This window comes from Platalea leucorodia (assembly GCF_965183815.1).
Source record: "Platalea leucorodia genome assembly, chromosome: 4".
In the NCBI taxonomy this organism is placed as follows: Eukaryota; Metazoa; Chordata; class Aves; order Pelecaniformes; family Threskiornithidae; genus Platalea; species Platalea leucorodia.
In genome coordinates this window covers 112,790,644-112,818,271 of record NC_138826.1, presented here as the reverse complement: position 1 = coordinate 112,818,271, position 27,628 = coordinate 112,790,644, and the positions used below count along the sequence as shown (strand labels likewise).

The window sequence follows — 27,628 nt, the reverse complement described above, 5'->3', positions numbered from 1 at the left end:
ACCCAGAGGCTAAGAAACTACTTACAGGGCAAGGAAAAGAGGGTAAAAATGGTCCTCAGAGAAAGAATTTCAGCGGTGGCATGCAGCCAGAGCCTGCATTAGGGCCTGAACTATTCAACATATTCAGAAATGATCCAAAAAAGAAGGTGGTTAGTGAGAGAACAAGATCTTTGCTATATAATTACTCAGAGTACTTAAGACAAAAATCAGCAGATTGCAGAAAGAGCTAACATTACTGAATGGTGTAATAATAAAACAGTAAATGAAATTCAATGCAGAGGAATGTGAAGTGACAGACATGGGAGAAGAAAACAATCTTAACTTTATATACAAAATGATGGTCTGTGAATTATTATTACGCAGTAATGAGACACTGGTCTTGTAACAGTTCTATGAAATTATCATCTCAATGATCTGTAGTGGTCACAAAGGCAAACCAAATGTTAGGCAAGGAATATAGTACATCATACCACTGCTTCCCTCCTTTCAAAAATGGTTTAGAAGAGTTGGGCAAGATACAAAAACACATAGCAAAGACATGGAGAGTCTCTACAAGAGTGACAATTAGACAGATTTGGACTTGTCAAACTGGATGAGTGACGACAGAGGAGGGTTATGATGCACATTTATTATGAATGTGAACAGGAAATGGTTGTTTGTTGATGGTTCAAAAACAAACCAAAAAAGGAGGTATTTCTTCACACAGTGTATAGCTAAGTTTTGAGAATCCTTTCCACAGGACCCCATAGCTCTCAAGTTTCTATCGAGTTAAAAAAAAAAACACTGAGTCAACAAAAATGTTAGCAGCACAATGACAAACACCAGACTTTTCTTTTCAAGGTTCAATTTTTTCTGCACCATTTCCATACTCATCTTACTAAACATGCAGTTCTGCACTGTGCTCTTCTCCAGAGCCTTAACTGTCTGGTCCTGACTATGCCTTTACTGCCCATGCAAAAATGCTGAAAAGCTTTACTGCTCATTTCAGCATTCCCACTAAATGCATCTGGCATTAGACAGTGACAAAAAGATTTATTTAAACAGCAAACTAATCCTTTGTTGTCCTAGCCAAATTCAAAAGCATTGTTTTTACTCAAATCTTAACAGTTTTCATCTACCTAGAGTCACAGAATGAGAAACACCTGTCTTCAGACTCATTTAGACACGCACAATACTGCCGCAAGTTTGAGAAAGCTTGAAGTACACACGAGGATGCACTGGTCTCCACAGTTCATACAATCTGATCATCAAACACACACTGAAGCAATCTGAACCACCTATAATCAATGCAGACCTTTTCAGTACTGTTTGCCAATTACTGGTCCATGCTTCAGCTTGCACAGATGTATTCCTGCTTCGATATTTTGAGCTAAAAATGGCACCAAAAATGAGACTCCTCCCTGCCAATCCTTCTCCTAACAAACTGAATTAAAAAATGCAACAATTTTTCAATTGCTAATCTCAAACCTAAAACTTAAAATTTAAAACCCTAACATTTAAAATTCTCTAGCTACACCAAGTAAAGTACAACATTGATGATATACTCATGAAAAGAATACCTTATACAACACAGGGAATAAATTGAAAGCAGGCGTATCAAATAATGATACATTAATGCTTGCATTAAACACATTTCACATATGCAATGCTTGATATTTTATGTAACTGTGGTATTAGTTATACTTCACTAGTTGCAGAGCAGATGCTAGGCATGATAAAAGATTATTTCACAGCAACAAGAAGCCTGTCCAAAAAAAGGGTGCGGGGGGGGGGGATCTGTTATTTCCCAAAACACTAGTCAAAGAAAATGTTCCTGGTTAACAGCATCACCAGTCTTCACAAACATAAATAGCTAATGAGGCAAGTTTCCTAAATTTTAGGAAACTTAGGTAGGTTTTGGTGGAGGAAGCTAAATCAAGTATTTGAAATTGAATCAAAATCAAAATACACACGTAGTGAGGTGAACAAGTTGCCCATCATCATTTGCCTAACGTATTTTAAACAGTTCTTTCATTATATCTTGTAGAATATCATTTCATTAGTCTATCTAGATGAATGCAAAAAATTTTATTTTGATAACAGAAGCCTACAGTGCGTCTAACCTATCTGTAATAATAAAATATATTTTAGAACAAGGCCTAATTCAATATTTTAGATTTTAATATGACAATTATTACATTAATATCACCAGTTAAATAGAATAGCAATAAGCTATTAAGATAATTATATGAATTATATACAGGACTGTGAAATGGGAAACACACGGAGCTTCAGCTGTATTTGAAATGATGAGAATTTTAAGTACAGTATTTTATGCATGCAAATACAATGTTTTGAATAGATTTGGCACCAGCCAGGTACCAAGAAGTTGTGTACTACTAGTGAGTTCTGTTTATTTCATTGTAATAGCTTTTAAACATGAGCTGTGAGAAACATGCTTGCATACTACAGAAAAAAAAAAATCATATTAAAATAAACAAGAAGAAATATTTTAAAAAATTAAGAAAGTATACAAAATTTGGGATACATATTATTACTGAAAATTGTGGGAAAAGTATCTAAAGTAGATTTGCAAGCCTTGTATTAGCTAGTTTATCACAGCTGAGATTTTCCTCTACTAAAAATTAAGGGTTTTTCTTAAACACCAAATAAAAAGAATTATTTCTTCATGAAAGGCATTTAATACAACTACTTCCAACTTGAAAAAACCATAAAGGTCTTGAACTACAGCTTGGTATTTATTTCAATTGCTCTCCATTGCACCTCTATGAAAAAGGACATACGACTATCCTATCATCCTCCTGCATGTCAAGGGACTTTTGTCTTCTCCACTGCACCCCAAGTGGCCTGTAGATGTTAGAAAAGGCAACACAAATATCATTGGCAAGCAGTATTTCAGACTATCAGAAGTAGTACTTCTGGAAAGTAACAAACTGCCATTCCAGTTTTCTTTCCACTCACCATTGTACATAACAAGGTAGTCTAATCCTGGCAGCTGTGAGGTCCAGAGCTATATTCTGGGGTCATCCAACCTCCTCCCAGGCCCGGTTCTCCAGCTCTGAAGGGTGCCCTGAACGCACAAGATGAGCTGCACGTCAAGCCCCACCTGCCACCTCACATGCAGACTCAGCAACCACAACTCATGGCACTGGAGCTGCTAGAGAAGACACTACCCAAAACCTGCTGCTGTTTCCTTTGGGAAAAGCCAATACTCAATGGACAAGAATCAACTCTGTGAGCCAGCTTATAGTAATAATTTTAGTACAAGGAGAGTAAGAAGTTCCTAAACTTGTGATATGCTTCACAAGAAATTTCTAAATGGTAACATAGTAGAAATTGCAACAGTCAGAAAATCAACTAAACCCAAAAAGTTTAGACGACTGCTAGAAGTCATGGTCAATGGGCAGGGCTATATGCAGAGAAGACTTCTACAGACTTGAAATGGAACTTATAATATTTGGTAGTGACTAATCCAAATGTTAATCACCTTCTGTAACACATGCAGAGTGAAACACTGTACTACCAAAAAACCCCACACCCCACCCTCAAAAGCCCCACCACATCTTCCTTGTCTGATCACGTGCAGGATAAACAAAGAGAAAACAGAGAGGAGCGGCTTGCTCTTAACACTTCTATACTTTTGAATACAGTGAAGAAACAATGACTTCTTATTTGGGCCTTTGGCAAATTCATATTCCACTTCAAATTTTCTTTCTTTACAGCGCATCACAATTTGATATAAAAAAGGATTTGTTCTTGCTTATCTTTTACTCATCAAAACACTTCCAAATAGTGAATTCAAAAAGCTCTTAGTTCTGGTTTGGACTTTATCTAGGAATAGGACCATGAAGTCTTTTTTTTTTTTTTTTTTTTAATTATTTTTAAAAACATTCCTTCTCTAAGATGGAAGACATCCACCTTATTCAGACCAAGAAAGACATGCTATGGAAAACTTCAAGCCAAATACTCCTATTTTTAATTTTGCCAGATTTTTACAGGTTATGATGGAGAATTTTCACTATATCTTTCCCCTCTCCTCCACTATCACAACCCCTATCCCTCCACCACTGAAGCAGCTGGAAGAATGATGCACTAAATGCAGCCCTGTAAATTATAGTATGTAGGAGATTAAACTTAAGCCTAATGCTACAGTCAACCTTCAACAGCTGAGTTCTATTAATGGACGCTCCTTAAAAGAAATCCTTATTGGTTGCTATTTAAAACTACATCTCTATTAAAATCTTGACTGAAAGAAATTACAAGTGATATGTATCTCCCATGAATGCCATGACAACAACACCCAGTTCAAGTATGTACTGCATTGTTTACCACAATTTATATGAAGTAAAAAAAAAAAAAATACAAAAGGGTTCACTGATCAAATACTACCAATGAATACAGCATGCAAAAGAGATAAGCTAATTTATAATGATAGGAACTAGGTGTAAACTAGAACAATACACTTCCAGTGCACTGAAAAGCCCAGTGTCATTATTACTCTTTCAATCTACTTTCTATGTCGATTTATTCAAGATCAGCATTGTAAAATTACAGCACAGTCAAGGCACTGTAAAGGCACAACTTAATAGAAAAAACTAGGGAAAAGACAATTAATCAATGTTTTACTTCCAGAAGGTGGGGGGGAGAAGTTACTATGCTTAATAGCAACGGCATACATGTTGTAGCATTCCGTTCACTGCTGAACATTTTCTTCTGTTGAATGCTCACTGCTCCCCAATGCACAATCCTTTGAGATTCAACACTGCCAAAATGTTCCTGCTTCCTCATTCAAAGAATCTTTTGAATGAAGAAATTTTCAATTATTGACACATCAACCTAGGGTGAATTTCTGAAGTGCAGAAGTTATCTATGGGAAGTTGTCAGCTTCCTATTTACACTACTCATTGACCTTGTAACTCTCTATATATCATATCTGTTTCTATATCTGAACTTCTCTGTTTTAGGGTCTGTCACGGATGATGAATTAGTAACAACAAAGAAGAAAGCAGTTTAAGCAGTGGGATGATAGTAGAAAATACAAAAAAGCCAATCCTACCAAATATTGTGCTACTGCTTTCTAAGCAAGCAGGTCAGGAGGTCTGAACACAGCTTCACTTTTAATTCACACGCTAGACTAAGAAAAGAAAACACAACAAACTCCTTCCAACTTCAAGCAGATCTCAGCAACCTGCAAGGTGAAGACACATTACATTTGTTGTTGCTCTGAGCATCAGCTGCGCATTTTTCAGTCCCTATCACAGTCCGTCCCTTGGATCTGGGTGTTACTCTACATTCAGGTTTACTTTGTCTGATGCATGTCCAATGCAAGAAGCACGTGCTAGTCTTGTTTTTGCACGGGTTATGGTGTGCCTGGTGGTTAGGACATTTTTCTCTCCTAGGAGGTGGAAGATGAGAGAATAGCTCCTAGGTGGTAAGGCTACTAAATCCAAATCTCTTGCTTCCTGAACAAGTAATTGCACAGAAGGTAGGATTTTTTGGGGTTTGTTTTTCTTGAATGAACATGGCCTTGTCAATGTATCTTTCATTGAGCTCTCTCCAGGGCACATATGAAAAAAACCAAGCTGTTTGCAGTCCTGGATGAGCACAGTAGCCAATACTGAGGTGACCAACACTCTCACGCATACGAATGGCTAAGAAGGATTTTTATTTATTGCTTCATTTGAACCAAGTATTAAAATGTCAATTGATTATGTTTTACGCATCTAAGTGCTTTTCTGAATCTGGCCAGAGTCTATCAGCAGTTAGGATATAGAGCTGGTCTCTCCAAGGAGTAAACAAAGACAGATTTTTGCATTTCTGTACCTATTCAGAGTCTCAAGAATTGCTGAGAGCCTAAAAATACTGCACTCCAAGAATACATAGGGAAAAAGATGCATTCAAAGGAGTGCTGTTCTAGTTTTGCCTTTTCAAGGGTAATATTCACTTTACCTGGGTTGTCCATGCAGCGATGTACTATTTAAGTTCTATGGGAATGGCGTAAAAGATGGCTTGTGGCTGCAGTTTCACAGCGACCGCTATTAGCTGGGCTTGGAGAACTTGCAATGACATGGACATGACAGACCACATAACCTGCATGCACCATTGCAGGAACTGCAGCTTAGATTTTCATCGCAGACAGAAGACAGAGGGTTATGCCACTGGCTGTATTTTGGTCTCGAGAACAAGATTTCTGATAGAAAGACTGTAAAGCTAAAGGAAATTTTTTGTATGCCTTCAGCTACTAGGGGTTTCCAATTTAAAGTAATGGAAATGAAAGTTACGGACAAAATCAGTGTATCCTAGGCAATTGCACAAGTAAAAATGTACAAATAAGGTACACACAAAACATTCAATTCCTTCTCCCTCCACCCCCACCAAAAGAAAAAGAAAACTGGGATTCTTGTCAGTCTAGCTGCTACTGTTTCCGTATTTAACAAAAAGCAGGAGGGATGAGAGTAATTTTCATTATTTTAATTCTTTTATGCAGTGAAACCTAACCACGTAACAACCAGAAAGTTATTCAATCAATAATGATATCATATAACAAGTTTTGACAAGGCTGTGAAAAAAGAAAATCACAGTAACATAAGGAGAATTACTCAAAATGCCGTTGTCCTTGAAGGGCACAAGAGTGCTCCCCTTGATGAAAGGTCAAATGCAACAGATAAAATATTAACTATTACAAAACCCCAAAAAGCCATATTTAATAAAAAACAAGGCAGTGAATAATTGAAAATAAATAAATAATCCATCAAACGTGACAGTGATATCCATAGCAAAACCTTTATGCAAAGAAAAGATGCCAGCTAGTAACGTTCCAGCTTGTGTTAAGAAAGCAAATCATTCTTATTTGTACTGTAAGCTCAGCCTTCTTGTCTTTAATCATGGTTCATTACATTATAACACACAGCTATTACAATGTAAAATAGCTAGTCTGAGTAATTCAAAATATATAACCTCTCTTACAAAAATAATTATGATATGGAACGGAAAATAATTTATTTATATTCTTCAGTGCTCCATTACTTTCTAGCTTGTTTTTCTTTTAAATGATGCTTATACAGCCAAACAGAAGGATAAAAAGGAAATACCCTTTTCCAACTTTCATGAGGACATGAGGATGTCAACCCAAGGATTTATAACTCAGAAGTAATGAAAATCAAGTGTAGTCTTTCTTTTTTAAGGAATAAGAATTTCTACTTCTTAATTAGAAGCCTGTTAGAAAAACCTTAGAGACAGGCAGGAGAGATAGCAATGAGCCTCCAATAACAAAATTAGCAAAAGAAGAGATCGTCACGGTCATTTCTCCTTGATGAAGCAAAATTATTCTCCTCTGTACGCTATGACTTCATCAAATGGGGATTTAACTATTCAGTTCATTAAGATACCCTCCACAGTTTTGGAAACTGTTCCAGAGTATGTTTGGAAACTTTCTTTGATGGTTATACCGCAGTTATTGTTTAACCAAGCTGCATTATTTAACTTGGCTAATTCACCTCTTCCCCCCAACTTTACTTTTAACACTTTCCCGTCATTAATTTATTTCCTCATATTAAAAGAAAAAGTCAAGATGTTTTGACAAGCTCTCTATATGTACACTGTTTGTTCTTCACTGTGCCAGAGCTACCTTTTATGAGACATTTTCCTTTCAATAGGAAAAGAACAAAGTTAATGAGCCTTTTATTGTATGGAACATTAAAAAAAAAATAACCATAACTGTATCTGACGCTCTTTAGTCTAGTAAAGGACAACGCAGTATAAGAATATGGAGATTTACTGTCTGGGGCCACAGGAAAATAGAAACGCCTCCTGGGAAACGGTACGGGTCCCATCCTAACAAGTAACAGACAGACTGTCACAGAATCAGAGTTAACAGCAGTCATATGGACAGAGCTCAGCATAGGCTGCCACCCTAAAAATCTCCTAGAAAGCATATATTGGAGAAAAAAATCCAAACAAACAGCAAGAACATTATGGTACTTCAGGGATACTAAACCACTACATTTTTGGTGTCCCAAGAAGTGCTCTATATTTTCACTGAGGTCGGCATTTGAGAACAAAGTCTCAAAACTACAATTCCCCACCCGCAAAGTACACTTAGAAATGCTACAAGCTGTATAACTAGACTGACGTCTCATTCAAACTACTTTATGGAGAAATAAATACAACTACACGTTCACACATTAAAAAAAAAAAAAAAAAAAATCTAAGATATTGTACCACTGCAACAAGTTACTCGAACTGGCATCAGAAGCAAACAACACTATTGCAACCCTATTGTTGATGACATTATGATATAAGTGTACAATAATACTGAATGACCTCAAGAAATTATTTGATTTATATAGTTCATCCAGCAGCCTATAACAGCAAGTCTCTTTCAGCTGGGCTTGCGCCATATGTACATGAATGATTTAATCCTTACAAATAGATATAAATGTTTATGCCAGATACAAGGACGTGAAACCACTCTTAAAAATAATTCAGTATTTCTTTGACTTAGAGGCTACAACAGATCAACTACTTTGCAACACTGAGCTTTACGCTATTTTTATTACAGAGACGCTCAAGTCCAGCAAGCCAGTCCTCTAATTAGCCTGATCTCTTCTTTTACCTTCCTGATTTCTACTGGTCTAAGGTTGTATGATGCATCGCCTCCCATTAAAAAAGCCTGAACCACAGCCAGATTTTTCTCTTTTTCTCCTTGATATTCCAGGAATCAAACCCTTAAAAGTTAAATAACAACATCTGCCTCTATAATCTTCACAACTTCCCAGTGCCATCAAGGATGGCTGCCACATGTCTGAAATTAGAGACAAATGAAACAGTGGGTCTTACGCTCTGGAGAAAGGCAAATGCCAGGAAGGGCTCAAGAGAATTGTTACACAAACGCTTGCTAAACTAAGCATTCCAGTGCTGTTCCAAAGCCAAGACCTTCAAGTTACAATGCAGGGAGCCTAGAAACATAAAGCACGTGTCTGGCACGGACCTAAATCCTTACTGAGAGAATACGGACTGGATCTTACCAGGGATATTAGTAACAAACCACACTTTGTGGGAGATTCTGGGATAGATCTCTACAAGTCAGTAGCAATAAAGACTCCCCATGACGCAGCCTTCAAGAGCCAAAAAAACCAGTAATGGCTTTTAATGCTTTCTCATTCCATTGTCTTTGTTACAACTTTAAAGCTGCAACTCAAGACATGTAAAATAATGCATTTTATGGTAAATATGACAGTCTAAAATACCTCAAAGTCTACTGACAGGTGTGTCAGCATCACTGAATTTACAGGTATACTGCTGCATGGCCTAACTAATTAAACAAAAGCTGATCTACCAAATTGATTGTGTCCAACAGGTGATAAAACTCTAAATAAAACTGAAAGTTAAATATTCCTGCTTCACGGAGGAACCCAGTGCAGCCAGCACCAATGTCTCAAATGAAGCCTTCTTCAGACCTTTCTCAATGGACTATTGATATCATAACATATTCAGTGAGAGATTTTTCAGCCACAAGCAGCTCATGGTTGATCTGTTTTCAAATGCAAGATTTTTATCATTTTCTCATCAGATAATGCAACTACAGATCAATTAATGAGATCTATGTGTAGCTCTTCTTTAGATCTTACTCATTTCTTATCAAAACAACTATAAGTTAGTAGATGTATGTCACTCATACATGTAGCATGTAGTACTTTTAACAGATTAATTTTTTGAAAATAAATTATTAGTTTTTTTACAATAATGCCCAAGACATTCAAGAAGCCTCTCTTCTAAAACTTCTTTTATATGGTTTTAGTACATCATCTTTTCTGTTTCTTCTTTAAAACAAAATATTTTATCTATACGTTTAAAGCTCTTCCACAGGCCTTTCAGCAATATTCCAGTACACCTTTCCTGAAACAAATCTCACTAGATTAAGTACAATCTTCAAGAGGTAACACCCTTGGGCAATTATTTTCAGTATTCTCCATTTCTTTTAATGCAGTCTACTTTTTTTTTTTAAGTCTTTATTAACCTTAGGCTCTTAAATCAAGCAATTCAGAATTTAACGCTTAATTGCTCAGTGTAACAGGATTGCTGTAATGAAGATGAAGTAAAAGGAATTGTATAAACAATGGAGTAATGAAGAAAAGAGAAAAAGAAAAAAAGACAGTGACTCACAAGATCTTTGCAGTTTACAGGCAACACACTAACACCAATGGTAACTCTTTACTTCCGAAGAGCTCAAAAAGTTCCTTCTAACATGGAATAGTTTACTCTTATCTAGAAGAAACATCATTCTATATGCCTCCTACATGAAAACAGGAGCAACTTTCATACCGCTCCCCAAACCATAAGCTCATGTCCAGGAAACAGCACAACTATGGAAGGCTACAGCAAAGTGTTATATAGGTTCTCCTGTAGTGGATCTTTTATTACTTCACCAGTTCAATGTTTATAGTATCCACTGTACCTATGACCATATGCAGAGAAGCTTTTCTGTCACTGAAAGAACCATAAGATACCTGAAGCTGGGCAGGGAGAATCCACATATGACTAAGGGCAAGAAACAAATTGGGGGGGGGGGGGCGGGAATTAAATTAGTAAATCCTTCTCCCGCTATACTAATACTTTCAGATCTTTTCTTATTCCCTGGATATAAATGCTATATTCCACTATTACCATTTTTTCACAATTATTTCAATCTGGGCCAAAGGTAGTGGTAAGTTGTACAACTGCCTTTCAACATGAATGCAGTTGCTCCTGGTTGGTTGTTAGTAGTCCATCCATACGAACCCAAGGTAATATTTTGGTAGTATCTCTTTAAAAGTAAATAAACTTTTGTGTTTTCTGTTCATCTCACTTACATTTTCCCCTTACTGAGTGGCTTTGCTGTCAAGACTACTGAAAGGGGCACAGGATTTGTGAAGTTCATCTGCTGTATGCAGGCAAGGAAAATCTTCCTATGTCTTTTCTTTCTTTTCTTAATGTATTTAACTGATTTTATCCTCAGTACTAGTTACCTTTCATTATTATGCAATCACCTTCAAATTAATTTGATTAAACTGAATTTGATCGAACCTCATGCAAGGCTAGCCATTCCAGTCACATTTTGCCATCCTTTTAAAAAAAAAAACAAACCAACAACAAAATACCACAGAAACAAACCACTGGACAAATAACAAATAAACCACTGGATAAGTAATAAGTAAACCAGACCTTGGGATGAAGTTTTTCAGAGAATATTTGAAAGTAGTTTGATAATCAATAGCAAAAATTTCTAACTAAAGTAGTTCTGCTTACAAATAATCAACATAAAAATTGTCATCTTGCTGTTGTCATACTAAATGAGAAATAAATATCTGCACATTTCTGCAGCTTCTCAAATAAGCATTTTTCAAGACAATCTTAACAAACATGACTCGACATGCCAATTATGTAAAAAATTAAACCCTATGATAAATATTAAAATAAGCCCTATATACACCTATGCATAAATCTCATCAGAAAACAATCCATAACATCCAACTTCTAGCTAACGTAGACCAGTATCACAGCCCTCACTTTGCAGCCTTGATAAAAGACAATCCAATGTTAGGTTGTAATACTTTTAGCCTAGCTAGTATCTAACTAACAGGATTTATTTGTTGTAATAGGTTAATTTAGTATAACAAGTTCAACTTGAAAAGCCCAGCTTCTAGAACAACTAATTTAACTTCCTCTACAGACGTATGCTTATTTGAAGGCATCACTGGTATTTTCTGTGGAAAGAACACAAGATAACCAGAAAAGTATATCTGCAATGCCTCTGTCATGATCGTATGCAATGATTCTTAAGAGAACCATACGCCAGTTTGGCACTGTAATTCAGGAAAGAAAACATTCACTTACCGCAGTGTGACTGGAAAACCTGTGGCTTGACTACCTGATTGCAGATATTGCACACTACAAGATAGAAATCATCATGAGCTGGATAATGGCCAAATAAGTGCATATCTGTGGGAAAGTTAAAAATATATACAAGAATTAGAAATTATGCTTTAAATATATATTAAGAAAAAAAAAATTGAAAATACTGCAGGGCCACTACTGTTATATTAATTTATACAAAGCAAATTTACACACTGCTCCATAAGAGCTTCTTACTATGTTAAAGAGATTTTTTTCACTCTTCTGGGTTTCACGGTCCTATACTAATACTGCAGTCTCATCCCTCAGTCTGAGTCAGAACACAGGCAGCAACACCTTTGCCTTAACACTCACTGCCAAGAAGCGGAATAAGCATTTCTGTACGGGTCAACTGTTGAAACAGTAAAAGAATACACCTTTTAAAATCTCTGCCTAAAGATCCTTTTAGAAAACATGGTGCACGGGTTATGCTCCATGTTACAATATTCCAAGCTTGACTACAGATCGCTAGAGAAAGTCTCCTGCTTAAAAGCTAGTTATAGTAACCAAGGTCAAGGATCCTACAGCTTAAAATACAGTCAGGAGTGTCATCCCTGTTTTGAACCAGAGGTCATGACATGAAATTTCTGATTCTGTGCAAATGTCCCTCCTAGTTCAAATGCCCTGCTGTTTGTTTCCCCAGCAAAAACTCTGGGAAGAGACAGAGATGGTTAATGAGGCATTTCTCAGTGATGGCACGAGGAATTTCATGAAATCAAAAGATGGGTACAGTCATACGATGACAGGCACTTGTCCCTCTCAGCTGAAACACATAATGCAATACATGCATTCTTAAGCCATTACAAACACAGAGTAAAATGGGCTTAAATTACTACTGAAGGCCTCAGAGCTCTAACATTACAAATGAGGTATCTTGCTTCACTCTGCATTGCTATAACTTAAGAACAAGCACACACTCATCCACCACAGCTCAGCTTAGAGGGCAGAAACACTTTTATGCACTTCGGTGTGATCATGTCACCACGCCCAGTGTTGTTAACGAAGGTGTTGCTGCATTAGTAACCCCATGCTGAGTATTGGCCACAGTGATCGCGCTACCTCGCAGAACAGGGCAGTGACATCTTTATTTAAAGATGTCATAACATGGCATTCCAGTGTTATTCAGCAGCATCCGAAATCTATTACAGAACTTGCATATGCGGCTTCTGACTCAGACTGAAATATCAACCTGCTGCCTTTTAAAGAGGAGGAAAAATGAGAAGACCCTCAGTGAAGACAAACACGCACAACAGCAGCCGTGATTGCTAAACATCAACAACTAAATCCTGCTTCTCCAATAAGTCGTATTTTTCTTTAAAAATAGTGAATTCTTTCAAAAAGTGACTCAAGCAGGTATCTTATTTCATTAGTGATTAACTAAAGCAAACATTTTGGACCTAGAACTATTTCTATAAGTAATTCTGCCCTGGCCTGTACCCCTGCGTAACTAACATCACTGCTTACGATGTCAATACTCAGCATGATGACGTGCAAAGTGTCTTCAGTCCCTGAAAACCCCAGAGGAACGGGGCAACCCTCTCACAGTAATTCAGACAGTATCACAAGTAGATCCAAACAGGCTCATTCAAGCATCCTTGGGCACAAACCAGCGCCACCGACCCGCAGGTATTGCATAGTCTTATACGATGTGAATTGTTCCTTTACCCCTTGAAAACCAAAAGCCTCTCTCTATGTTACTGCTTGTACCAGGCTATGAAATCCAGTTGAAAGGCTAACCAACCATGACCCCTTTGCAGTGCTAGTCTTGGACTAACTGAGCCTTTAAATGAGTTACAGCCAGATGAATGCAATCAACACATTCAACTTAAATTTAAAAGAACAGCAGCGGTGAGGTATAAACGCCTTTGGTAATTTCTTGGTGTAGTTAGTGTTAGTACTGATGAAGCCAAAACTGCACAGTTAGATTAAATCAAATCCTCCCTACAAGTAAAACAAACAAACAAAACCCTAAGCAGGCACTATGTCTAGCCTGTTTATTTTATTTCTTCTTTTAATGTGACAAGTCAGTGATCTTAAAAAAAATCACTTTAGATTGGCAATTCTTAGCCAAGGATATTTTTGATCAGAACCTACAGATTTCCACTAACAGCATTGTAAACGCCACAGAAAGGAGTATTTCTCCCAGGTATAATTTGACACAAAGTCTCAGCTCAAAAACATGCATTTAATTACAGTTACGAAATATTTCAAAAACGGTTAAAACATCTCAACAACTTAAAACATTTTTTTCTGTTGTTTGAATGGTGCGGTGACAATCTTGTTATGAAAACATACAGACTTTGCCCTTTACGAACACAAAAGTTATGATTTTTTTTCCATTTTAAATTTCTTAAGTCCATTTAACCTTCACAGCTCTTTTAGCCTTAAAAAGCTTTAAGCTCTTTAAAATATGCCCAGCTCTGTGGTGTATGAAGTCTGGCTGGGTCCGAGTCTCGGTTTTTATGAACTCTGGCTTCAGGAAGTAACTTATAAAAACACATAAGGTATGAATACTGGAGAAATCTATCCAAGGACATAGACGGAATAAGAAATCAGGTTAGTTCACAGGATCACAAAATCATCTATGTTTTCACCAGACACTGTTAAGGAGACAGAGCAGTGAAGGCGAAGTTCTGGTACCTGTGGGCTCACTGCACAGCCCTGGCAAACAGCGCTGCACCTAACGGGTAAATAGCACTATTTGAGTTTTTATGATACTGAGGTGGCAGAAGTTGAGATGCAAAGAAACTGCACAGACGTGTAGGAGAACGCACCAGAACGCTGCTGTGAGAAACACAGCATCAAACAATGCACAGATGCAGAGTAAGTGACATCCTGAAGCAGTGCTTTGGAAGTTTTTTTATTTTGCAGATGCCTAGAAATAGCCCAGTGGAGGTGCAAGTGTCTATTGTAAATGTGAGTCTTCTGATATGAACTGAAGTTATTAGCTACCTGTCAGAAGTCCACTAAAATTAATCCAAGAATCTCAGGGGCAAAAGACCACAGGTTGGAAATTAGAAAGAGGAATCACACTACACAAATAAATTGTTATTATTGAATCGGAATAGCTAAAAAAAAATTAAATTAAACACTACCTATCAGATTGAATTCCTTAAAAACCTCACTATGCAGGAGTTTGTAAGAGAGGAAAATTCATCAAGTTCAAACAGGTTCAACTAACTCTATTAGTTCATCGATAACAAGATTGGCACAAATCAGTTTTCGTGATTAAACTCATGATTGGTAAGCACACACAGAGTATATATAAATTACTTTTTAATTAAAACTGTACGAAGCATTAATATTGTCTCACCAGAAATTCCAACTGGGGACACACTTTACTAGCTATAATATTACAAAAGCAATCCAGATCAGAGAATTTACAGTGAAGAAAGCAAGGAAACTTTGAAATGAAGAAAGCAGAAAATATAAACAATATATATCTTTTCATACATGCTTTCTTGTTTTAAATCAGAATAGTTCAATGCTATCATGTCCTACTCAAAGCAACCAGGACTGAAAGGTTCTTCTGAACACTGGTATCATTCTTAGATCAGATTACAGCCATCTGACAATCTAGACCTTGTATGTGCAGCAAAAAAGACAACAGCCTCTCCAAACAAAAATTTATCTTCCAAAGGCAACAATCACACCTCCCTGCCTGCTTGGTCGGAAGCAACAGTGATAAGCTTTTCAGGAAAAGTTAGTCTTGGAGAAGAAAATGTCTCTCTCCAAAGTTACTTCAGGAAAGACTTCTTCATGCAAAAAGGTAAGACCACTGAAGAAGACAGCAGATAATCTGTGAATAAGGTGAGTGACTATGAAATAGTACTGAAATAATTATCAAAGTACAAAAAACCCAGGGAGGGACGGAAAAGCGACTGCGAAGAGTCTTTATTTTCTACAAAAACTTGGGTCCCCCCTACAAGGGAAACAACGTGACCAAGGTCTGCATTACTCGCCCCAGACCGGCACGGCAATCTCTAGCAGAGCCTGTGATCTGCTTGTTCCCTGTGTGCAAATACAGATAACTGCAAGTCTGAGACAGAAAGAGGTGCCCAGCCCTTCTGGTAAGTAAAAGCAGTCCACGTACCCCATCACAATTACCTCCTTTTACTGGAAGATGCTTTCAGTAGATTCAAAGTAGACTCTCGATGGTAAGAAAGAACAGATAACTTACTTTTCCAGTACCCGCACGCTTTGCGAAGTGTTATCTATACACACCCCACTCCTTGCAGTACTGAATCGTCATCCCCTCAAAATGAAATCTTTTGACCAGCCATGTCTCTTGATACTGTGCACCGACAAAAACTTTGCTTGAAAATGAGCTATTCGACTAACAGGATGCAAGAATGTCCCATACCATGTGAAAAATATGCAAGATAGGTGGAAATCAGAGACAGTGAATGCTGACTGTAGGAAATATGACTTTCCTAGATTACAATCTTAAACCAAATATTACTTTGTGTATACTTTGCTATGGTGCTTGGAAAAATTAAATAACACTTCTGCTTATAGTTTTTATATTACTAACATTTGCAAATAAAAAGACAGCTGTAGCCATATGACATAGTTATGTAAGACATCAGCTTGGTAAAATGTGCATTAAAAATGCAAGCACCACAGAAACAAAAGAAAATGTTCCTTCTGCAAATTGTGGCACAAACACAAAAATACAGGTGTCAGATATGACTTTTTATCTTCTCCAATGACACAAACAAAGGAATTATTTTTAGTAACAATCAAAGCCAGATGACTTATATGAAGTTCCTTCTCTATTATTATATAATTCATAATCATTTACATCCAACTGTATAATAAAACACAAGCTAGAAATAATCTAAAACATTCTCCCACTGCAGAATTAAGGTTGTCGAACAGTAAGACCTCACAATATTGGGTGGGAAATTAAATTTTTAATGACGATCTTTTGCTATAAATTATACACACTTTAAATATTCTCTTATATATCAGTTGCTTCACTAAATATACACACAAAGTCTGCTTTGAAAAAATATTAGTGATGTTTATGTGTAAAGAGAGAGAAGGGGAAGGAGGAGAGGGGGAGAGAAAGACTATTCAAGACACGCTGGTTTAAAGCTAACAAAGAAAAGCTAAAATAAAAAAAGGCAATGGAAAAAATAGCAATGGACAAAACCGAATCCATGTGGTTTCTCCGGCTCCTGGAGATACAGATTTTTAAACTCTGTGTCTAGAAATGTGCTCAACTTTTCCCTCTTGTTCCACAGAAGTGACAAATCCCTCCATCATTAAAAAATAATGTACAAAATCTTTCAGTGCATTGGATTACTTTTACATTTGAGATTACTTAAAAAACCAAGTAGTTTGAACGGTGATTTGAAACTGAAAGAATATAAAGACATCTTCAGGGTATTACTCAGACAGCACTTAAACATGCTTGCATAGACAGGATAGTCTTGTCTTAGAAATAAATGTCATGCTCTTTCCATTTAACATCAGCTTTGTTCTCGACCAAGTATGGTTTTCCTTTTTTACACAAAAAACAGTAAGTTGCTTCAGTAATCAGTTAGCCAGTATAAACTGCATTTTACCTCTGAAAATGCCAGTCACAGCTGCAATTAATCACAGAATAATTTAAGCTGAAAGAGATAGTTGGATGTCATTTACTCCAAGCCCCTGCGCAAATCATGGCTAACTTCAGTGTCAGTACCACAAAGTCATGCTCAACCTCATTTCTTTTCCAATGGAAAAATGCAGGTCATGGCTGAAGTAACCATGAAATTGAGGAAAAAGTAAAATTAAAATATATCGGACAGAACTAACATAGGGCCAAACACAATTGTCATAAATCCTGACTGATGTCCTTTGGGTGTTAATACAAGGAACGGAAGATTCTGCATGCTAAAAAAATCAAGCTATTAATGAGAAGAAAACAGAAACATTGGACTTTTCAACAACAGCAATAATAATGAAACACAACAGTGATGAAACAAAAAAAAATGCAGGGAAAAAACAGCAAATAGATTTATCAAGAGTCAGCGTGGTAAAGAGTCAAGGTGATGACACCTTTAAACCAGACCAGTAACTTCGAATGGTATGCTGCCTCCCAGGTTAGAGTAATCATGAGGATGCTGGCAATCCTAAAGAATGTTGGGAATTTTTCATTAATTATACTTTATACAGGAAATACTACCCCCAATGACTTGGAAAGATTTTGTACTACACTGCCATACCTAGGCATGTTGAAACTGTATTGAAGATGGAAGTGGTGCCTTCCATTCCCAAAGACCCATAACAAAAGAAAAACTGAAAGTTCATAATTGGGAATTAGTGATCTAAACAAACATTGTGGATTAACATTATCTGCACACCTTTTGTAAAACCAATCTGTTTGGAAGGGATTATAAAGTAAGCTACACATCACTGGCATTACTATTTTGCGTAAGACACTATACATAAAAAAAAAAGAAACAAACATGGGAAAATGTGACAAAGCTTTTTTCCCCACAATTCTGAAGACTTTTATGAAATTTATGTAGGCTATTTGCCATCCCAGTCTAAAATAATTTGGCAACGCAGGACCAGAATTTCCTGGGCTACCAGATTAACGCATCACAAGAATGCTGGAAGAGAAAACCCCAAACTCACAGGTCTAGAAAGTATGCTGCATACCTATGACACCAAGAAATCCCAGCTTTTCACATCTTAAGATATCTAGAGGATAAGACAGTAGCAAATTTAACTTTTACCTCCTTGAAAACCTACTTCTTAAAACTTGCTTATATGGAGGCACATGGCCCCTTACCTCCTAGTGTAGGCAGAAGACAGCTCATCTGCTTATGGAGTCTTTATTTCACTCTCCGTACACAACTCGGATAAAGTACAGCCTCCAACATGGAATAACTAGTAAAGTGTTCAGCTACTCTTTTGTGTTTGCAAAGGCATTTAATTTCTTCTGTAACAATCTTCTTTCTGTAACACTGTATGACACTCAAAATAAACACTGTTTTGCAATTTTCTGTTTCAATAGTAAGTCAGGCTGCAGTTCCACAAGAATTTAAACTCCAAGTTAGGCACTGGTATGGCCCTTTTCAACTCCAAGCTTCATATTCCTGCCCCTCCCTTGTGCCTGTACCATAAATTAACTGATTACACAAGGAGTCAAATTCAAGACAACTCTGAACCAGGAGCAAAGTAACAAGAGGAAGGCCAGAACAAAACAGGAAAAGGTTTTCTGACAGTTTAATTCCCTCAGCTGCCCCACTGCAGAACCTGATGAACACTACCGCTAGTGTAAGGGAGGGGAAGGAAATGCAGAACCCAGAAATGGAGAGCAGGAGGACCAACAGGACCAAGACCATTCAAAACCGCTGTGGAGCAGCGGTACCTCTCTAGCTCATGCTGAAATCTGTCACACGGGTATCTGTGCAATATTAAAGGAAGACACTTGGCTCCAAAAGAAGCTTTGTGAAAATAAAGCTACTTGTCTCTCAGTTAAAGATAGCAGTAAATAAATTCATTAATTTGTACTGTATAAAAATATTCAGAAGCATATCATCTCCTTTTACATAATTCTTTATGGTTCTAACACATTAAATTACTGAACTAATCTTTAAAAACAGGTTCCCACTTCACCATTTAACTTTTCAGTTATTTTGTGCAATGTAACCAGACAGGTTAACTTTTACCTTTTCAGTTCCTGAACACACTGGCTTTCCTGCCTGTTCTTCAGTTAAAGAGCCTCCTCATTTCTGATGTGAAGGGTGTAGGTAATACTACGAAGACGCCAGCACACATTAAGAGAGGCTCATACACCACTGAAGTCTGTTTGGATGGTTATGAGAATTTTGGTTAATGTCTTCTTTTTAAATTTTTATCAAAGTTTAAACTACAGGGCAAACCCAAACATTAAAGCTGCTAAAATATATTAATAAAGTTTAGTGAACATTTGCATTTGGCTGCTGCAGCCCAGGGCTGGAGCGACAGGGCATGGTCCTGGAAAGGACCAGCTAGAGCAAAGACAGACCGTTCACTGCCTCGGCCATGCTCTGCACTGGCCCTTCTCTTGCAAGTCCACACAGAAGAATTTGGGGAGTGGAACAGGGCTGAAAGGCAAGGCCAGAAGACAGTTTAGCTGGGTAAAAGGCAATAAAACCCATGCTTGTAATTGAAATGGACATCATTCAATTACATAATATTTAGTTTTAACTAGATAAGCGTAATCATAACATATGAACATGAGGCAATTGTAACAACTCTGGTAACATCAAACGACTGCCTACAAAATTGTAACTGTTCTTACATTTCTCTTTAATGATTTGATTACACTTTAGAGAAATTATCTCAGGGAGCATCTTCCTCACGAACCTGGATTTTAAGCTGCCTCCCATTTTACGTATAACAACATATTCCAGGAACTAGAGCAACTGCTTACAAAGTTTACTGTTATAAAATTGCATAAAGTCAATACCCGGAAGAAAATCCTGTTATGCGGTAAAATAGATACCAGTTAAGCATATTAAGGTCCAAAGACAAAAACAAAAGAAAAAAAACCCCAAACCTTCCATGCACCAGTTAAATAACTTGCCTCAAAAAATCAAGGCGAGCAAAATACAAGGAAGAAATAGGCTTTCACATGTTTAAAAGCAAGCTAAAAGAGTCACGTAAATGTAGACAGTATCTTCAATTAGACCAACAGGTAAACAGTTAGATCTGGCTTTTGAGCTTTAAGGAGATGTGTGCCCCAAAAAGTCTCTATTTTTCCTACCAGCTACAGTTAGTCTAATTAAAGATATCACCTCCAGCTACAAATTTCATCTTGCTTATGTCTGGAAATCTTCAGGACAGCAATAGTGTTATTAAATGACAGCAAAAATTAAATTACTGAGGGCAAGGAAACATTAAAAGATACATTATTTATAAAGATCCAGACTATGCACTCTATATCCAGAAGCAGAGGTGACATCCCATTTGTAGAACATACAGCATAGCCATCCCCAGCCTCCTGAGTATGGAGACCACGGCAAAGAAGTCCTGATCAGGAGACTTTCTTGCCCTGCAGAAACAGTGGGTTTCTCTTAGATGCTCACATATATCACTATCAAAAACCTTGGAGAGTGAGCATGGCTGCACATAGGTGTGCATACAAAGGATAGAGAATGTGCAGGAGGATTATCAGTCTCTGCATTGGACTTCTCATTTCTCAGCTTCCCACAGGCAGGCATAAGGGGAGGAATAGAGGGACATCATCTTCATCTCCCTCGTAATTCAAAGTGAAGGTCAGGCACCTTGACTACAGAGTCTCCATGAACCACTATATAGCAACAGAACAATTCTTTCTTCCTTGAACATGTATCAAGAGAAGTCTCACTGCAAATGAGACTTGTCAGCACAAGTAGCATCCTTCATGGATGATGGGACTAAATTTCAGCTCAGATTGATGTATGGTTCTCATTAATTAGATGTTTGACCTTTAGCAACAGTTACAGGGTTGCACCACATGCATACTTTCTCAGAGACTTCTACAGCAGGTGGACTCTGCCAGCTTCTCTGCTGGGAGAGCACACCTTGACACAAGAAGAAATGTCAGGTCTGCAAGCAAGGAAACAACATGAACATACTGGTCCTGCAGAAGTAGTAAGGTGAAGATCTGGAGAGATCAAATGCTGTTTGAAATGTATGGGGTCTTTTTAATTTTTTTCCTCAGTATTTCTTATATTTCTAAGTTACAGAAGTACTCAGGCTATGCAGAGGGTACCTGGGACCCCTTCTCAGCTTTCACCTTTGGCATTACAACAGCTGATCATTGCCGCAGGGCAATAGCTTGGTATTGCTGTCCTGCATTAGTGGAGTGAACAACCCTTGTTGGAGCCTGAGACATTAATGGGTTTCAGAAAAGCTTATGGGACTTCTGCAAGTCATTATAGTCCTGAAAATCCAAATATATTAGTCTGTCTAGAGCCAAAGGTGAAAACACAGTAGCAGTGACAATTAGGGAATCTTTTGCTGGAAAGATGGGCCATTCAAATACTCCTACCATAGATCTAACTTTTTGATAGTCTGCCACCAAGAGTTTGGCTAAGAATGCTAATGGAGAAGGAGACTTCTTCCCTTTTATCTGTGATGAAGACCATCTTCCTTACACCTCTACAGCTGTACTGGTATCCATCCAAACACAGGTGATTTCCAAGACTGCCAAGACTGGCACCAATCTAGCCAACATGGCAAATGATGTTTGAGGGAGTGGAAAAAAGGCTTTTCAGGTCCTTCAAAGCAAAACCTGCAGAATCGAAGGATACAGCTCTGCTTGACAGATGGGAAAACATACCTGCTTTATGGTAACAGAGAACTATTCTTTCAGGAAGTTGTCTATATACAAAGTATCGTGGTTTACTACAGAGATTGTGTTAATGCAGGTTATAGACTGGTACCAGAGGACCTGGATCTGCCTAAACCTTGCTCTCGGAAGGCAGATTTATTTGGAAGGCACTGCTAACACCTGCATCCTACATAGCAGTCTGCTGCTTCTCTTCACATCTGGGTGGCTACAAAGCTTCCTTGTCCCTTTCGTTACAAGACTGATCTCTTTCTTTCTGAGCTTTTTGGTCAGCACTTGGTTTGATCCCACTTGGTGCTAGACTTGTATGAGCAGCAAAGCTTAGTCCAGAGGATGGTGATCAGATCACAACAGTTGAAACAAAAGATAAAGAAAGAAGGCTGAGAATGGGCATGTTTAACTTCAGCTTAGTAGTAACATAAGATATTCACCAAGTGCAATCTTGCTGTCATGACATGAAAGTGGGGGAGAGCTGCAACTGTTATCACCCTCTCCTGACTTTGTATTCAGAAGACATTAGCTTTCCAAGCCTGCTGGAAGAACCTGACACAGTTAAAATACTTGGTCTCACATATGAGAGTGGCATGCACTACTGCAGTAGGACCAGCAGCAACATCTACTCCAAGAACCTGTTCCATGGACATAAGGCATTTCCTCCTTACAGGACACCAATTAAGACTTTTTAAAAGAAATAAAAATGCAAGAATTTTCATTCTGGAGAAATGCAGGTCTTTCTCTACTCCAAAGCAAATCTTGCAATTATCTTTTAATGTTCAAATTTAGCTGACAATTGCTAGCTGACTACCTCAGAGAACAAAATGAGCCCTTGTGAGGTTGTTAGAATAGCTGAGGAACTGCCAGAGGGACCAGGGAACTTTACCTAGTTCTTAGTTCACCATAAATATCGCTTCTGATTGTGGCTGGCTGAAGAGGCGGGAAGACAGCATAAACTATTTCAATTTGTCTTCTGTATCACAGCACAATAATCCTAAGGGTTCACTATAATCAATAAGTTATTTACTAATGATGTAGGTATGCTATTACTTGATTTCAAACCAGTAGGGTTTCTACATGGACTTAGTGAAAAGACTTGAAGCTTTCCGTTGTGCAAATCAAAATGAATAATTGAAATCAAAATAAATTAATAATCCACCTGTAAACTACACAACAGTACATCTGTACTACAGATGATCTTTACAGCGGGTCAAGATGAGTACTGAAGTGTTTTTTCCTTATTTTTCTCCATTCGCTAAAACCATAGCTTCAATGATCTTATATTAAGTGATCAAATATTAAGTGATTTGAAAAATAAAGTTTGAAAGGAAATAACTTCTCTGATCTTTATTGACTTTTTTTTTTAAGGAAGTGTTGAATAGAGCCATATTAGGGACTACTGAATGTGGAGCAAAAAAACCAGAAATCTTTTAAATACAATTAAATTGTAATACTTTTTTTAGTATGTCCATCATTTGGAGTGCTAGTAATGAAATACTACAAGGACTGCAGGTTTTCTTCTTTCATTTTCTTGTCAATGCACATTAACAAAAATGTTATCTATGCAGTCAAACAGTCCTCAGGAGAAAAATCCCACGACTGAAAAAACCCTTCACTCCTATTTCTTCTGTGCAGGCTGCCATGAAACAGACTTTAATCCTCCAACTGGTGTTTTCTTCATAAACACTCAGCAAGACACAACTGGCACTCACACGCTAGCCTGTGAAGCTGTATTATCTTCTGCAGAAGAGCAACTCTGGTTTAAGGCAGTACAACTGGACTGAAGGAGAGCAGGCTTAATTCCTGGCTCCCAAACAACATTCCTGCATGACCCTGATTAGATTTTTCTGTGCCTCAGTATCCCATCTCTAAAATCAGGATAATATGCTCTTTGTCTGCCCTGCCTGTTTAGATTGCAGCCTTTCAGTATTCTCTTACTATTTGTCCATACACTGTGGCCACAATGGGGCCCTTCATTTTGGCTGGGACCTCGCTATGACTATAGAACGAGCAATGAATAAGATAACTTTCAGTATGTTTTAGCAGCAGTGTGTGACAATTGGGATGCTATCGCAAAGACTTATTAAAGAAGTCTTAATAAGGTTTAAAGGAGCATTTTCATATCCAAGTGGCATATATGATTGCAGCAAATATTCTTTGTTGACATTATCAAATAAAACTTTTGTTATGCATTCTTTTAGAAATCCCGCTTTTTTGAGTAAGAACATAAGTTATTAAGGGTTAAAAAGTCCTATAAAAATGAAATTTTCACAGCTTTCTAGCCCAGCTCTTTTATAACAAGATTATTATTGTTATTATAATAAAAGTTTAATAATAAAGATAGCATCATCAGGCAAATATTTCTCAGACAATGACTAATGAGTATACTCTTCTGATTTTTCTAGCAGGGAAAATGATGAGTAAATGAGCAAAAAAAACATTGAGAAAAATAAAATCCCTAACCTCACCTATCTAATTTTACAAAATGCTAAGTATCTCAGTGCTTGTCCATGTACAGGAAGAGTGGACCCATATGCTGTTCCCATTTCATCAAGGGTTGTTATGGGTGCCTTCACAGCTGTCGGAGTATCCATTACTGCTGAGGAAAGTCAGTATTTCTTTACACTCCACAACTCAGCCATCAGAAAACTCAGAGTAAACTCAAATCTAGTTCCTCCTCTTCCAAAGCGTTCTGTACAGTTTTACAATCTTTTTTTAAATCTTTACATATTTCTTTACGACAAATAAGGAAAACACCTGTTGTTTCAGTAGACCTAAGAAAAAGATGCTATGTCCAGTAAAAGCGCAAGTTTGGCGTATATCATCTTTCACTATTAGATTGCTACTTTAATCAAATTGCTAACGATTAGTACTGTCCATTAAATATTTGGTGACCGCTGTATACCTTAATTTGTTAAGAATAAGTTCGCCGACAGACACAATCACGGCTAGATCCAGGACATCACTGATACACTATAACAGAAATGGAGCTAATCTTCAGCAAATCACATCATAAGATACTATGAGGGAATTTGCTGATTACCTGCTCCATAGCCAATTTTAGTTTCTGGATCTGTTAGCTCTTCAAAAGCACAGCTAAAAAAACGTCAAACATAACTAACTATCTAAATACTTTGCATCTCAAAGCCATTAGAAGCACCCTCTGAAACTAATTAGTCATGACATTTACAACACATATGCACTTTACAAGCAAAACACTCTGCAGCATTCAAAAGCTGAATGAACAAATTAAAGAGGGCACTTCCTATGCAGCCACGTATATCAATTTCTGGTTTTTTTTCCCCAATAATTGGCTGGCTTTTTCCAATCCCCAAGTCCATCGCCAAAGGTACTTCTGTTTTGTTACTTTACCTCTCCCTTCACCAAAAGCCAAGGGGAAGAACATCTTTTAAGAACTCCCTTCTCACCCAAGATGGAAGGTGTCTGCTCGTTCTTAATCAAGAGCTGGATATTAAATTAAAATGCATTGTCTAAATGCATTCTTTAAAAAGACACAAATAATTCTTATGCCAATTCTCTGTGCTTTTTCTGCCTCCTGGACCTATAACAGCACCTCTCTTCAGGAATGTTGCCTCTCATGTAACTCATCTCTCATAGAAGTTACTTTCCGATAGACTTTCAATAAGATAATCTTTTTCTTTCACATAATTCCAGATGAAATGGATTTCATTCTCTTTTCTCGTTGGCTTGCAGATTGAGGTACCGCTTAAAGTGCTCAATTGCACTTTTTTTTTTTCCAGTTAGAGGACTTTATGCCAAAGAAAAATATATGAGAAAAAGTTCATTAAAGGATAACAGGATATGGAAATATGAACGAGAAACTTTTTAACCAAAGTCTGAACATACAAAAACTCTACCCCAAGGCCACTTAGACAAAACAGTTAAAACAGGCGATAATATTTCCTGCAGATTGAAGAGCAGTCTTCAGTTCCACTAGCATACAACTCCAGAAAATAGCTCTCTTGTTTTAAGCATTCTGGTCTCAAGGGAATAATTATCCTTGCAAGTATAATCAGTCAATATTTTTACTGTCTGAAAAAGCATACATACATCATCAGCTCTTACACTGAGATTTATACAGTAGACTTGCACGCACACCACAAACATTTTCCAAGATAAGAATATGCTCCTACTAGTTAAACACATTAAGTATAGACAAACTAGTCTGGCAATGCAGCACTTTGTACTGATACAGTAGTCTCTTCCCTGTTCCAGGAGGTATAAGCACCGTTTTGCTAAAGTAACCGAACCCACGCCAAGAGCCTGCTGCACCCCTCAGGGAGCATTCTTACCTCTGAGAGACACAACCCTTAGAGAAGAACACAGTCACCAAGGGCTCGGGTCAGTACAAGCCTGTATGCCAGTGAAGTGTCCATCAGATCTTCAATATGAACATCCTAAAGCATATGTACACGCCACATTCAGAGGTGTTCCCTTCCTTCCCGCTCCCTCCTTCTTCCAGCGGTGCTACTAACAAAGTTACAGTTTGTCACAAGTACAGGATCAACCACAATTTAAAGCCTCAAAATAAAGCTTTGCAGTTAAAGTGGTCATCCTATAAAGGAACAAACTCCACTATCAAGACACACTCATGAGATTCACTGCCATTAGATGAGAGAAAAATGTAATTTTTTTTGGTGTTGCTACATCAGGCAAAAAAGGCCTTAAGAAACTTGAGGAGCTTTTACCAACTAAAGAATGAGCAAAAGAAACCGTAAGTATTTCCCCTCTGAAATATCAGAAGACTTTCAAAAAACGTACAGAGCAAGTTTAAAGGAACCTGCCCCTGCCCATCTAGTAGTACTGATACAGCAAAGGAAAGAAATGAAAAAGCAATAGAAGACACGTGTTATTTGTATATGTCAAAAAACAGATCTTGTGCACTTGTTATGCTGCACAGTACCTACTCATAATACAAATCATCAGTTTAATATTGTCACTCAAAGGCATACACGCTAATATAATAAAAGCTATTAATGGGGCTCTTTCCTTTTAATGAAAGAAAGAAGTAGTTTATTAGTTCAATCACGTTATTGTTCTATTTCAATTTCTGCCACACTGAATGCTGCACAAGTCATATTCTGACCTGCACCTCTTAAGTCTCACTATTTAACACAAAATTAAGCAACAATTTAATTTTCACATTCTCAGAGACTTAGAAAAGCTTCGGTTGTCTTTGGAGCTGTTTTGTTTGTTTGTTTGTTTCCTGGACAGGAGAAAAAGGTGGCTTTTGGGGAATGAACTACTCAAAATATGGAAGATAACTGTTTTTCGTAATTTTAATCTTAAGCATATGACTACTACAAGGATCTTTCCAGCTCACTCTTCTTCACAACGTTACCTTACTTTCTGCTATTTGGCAGC

At 37.4% G+C, this 27,628-nt stretch overlaps 1 protein-coding gene across 5 annotated transcripts in view; it reads right to left on the bottom strand.

Annotated features, from left to right (window-relative positions):
* The window catches only part of ATXN7L1 (ataxin 7 like 1), a 119,603-nt gene that overhangs the window by 66,563 nt on the left and 25,412 nt on the right, over positions 1 to 27,628 (bottom strand). For 4 of the 5 annotated variants that reach the window (XM_082310740.1, XM_082310735.1, XM_082310734.1 and 1 more), the window contains exon 3: positions 11,875 to 11,979. The exons of the other annotated variant lie outside the window; for it this stretch is intronic. In XM_082310740.1, the coding sequence (XP_082166866.1) occupies positions 11,875 to 11,979 (105 nt within the window). The remainder of the gene's footprint in view (positions 1 to 11,874; positions 11,980 to 27,628) is intronic. 5 annotated transcript variants of the gene reach the window in all.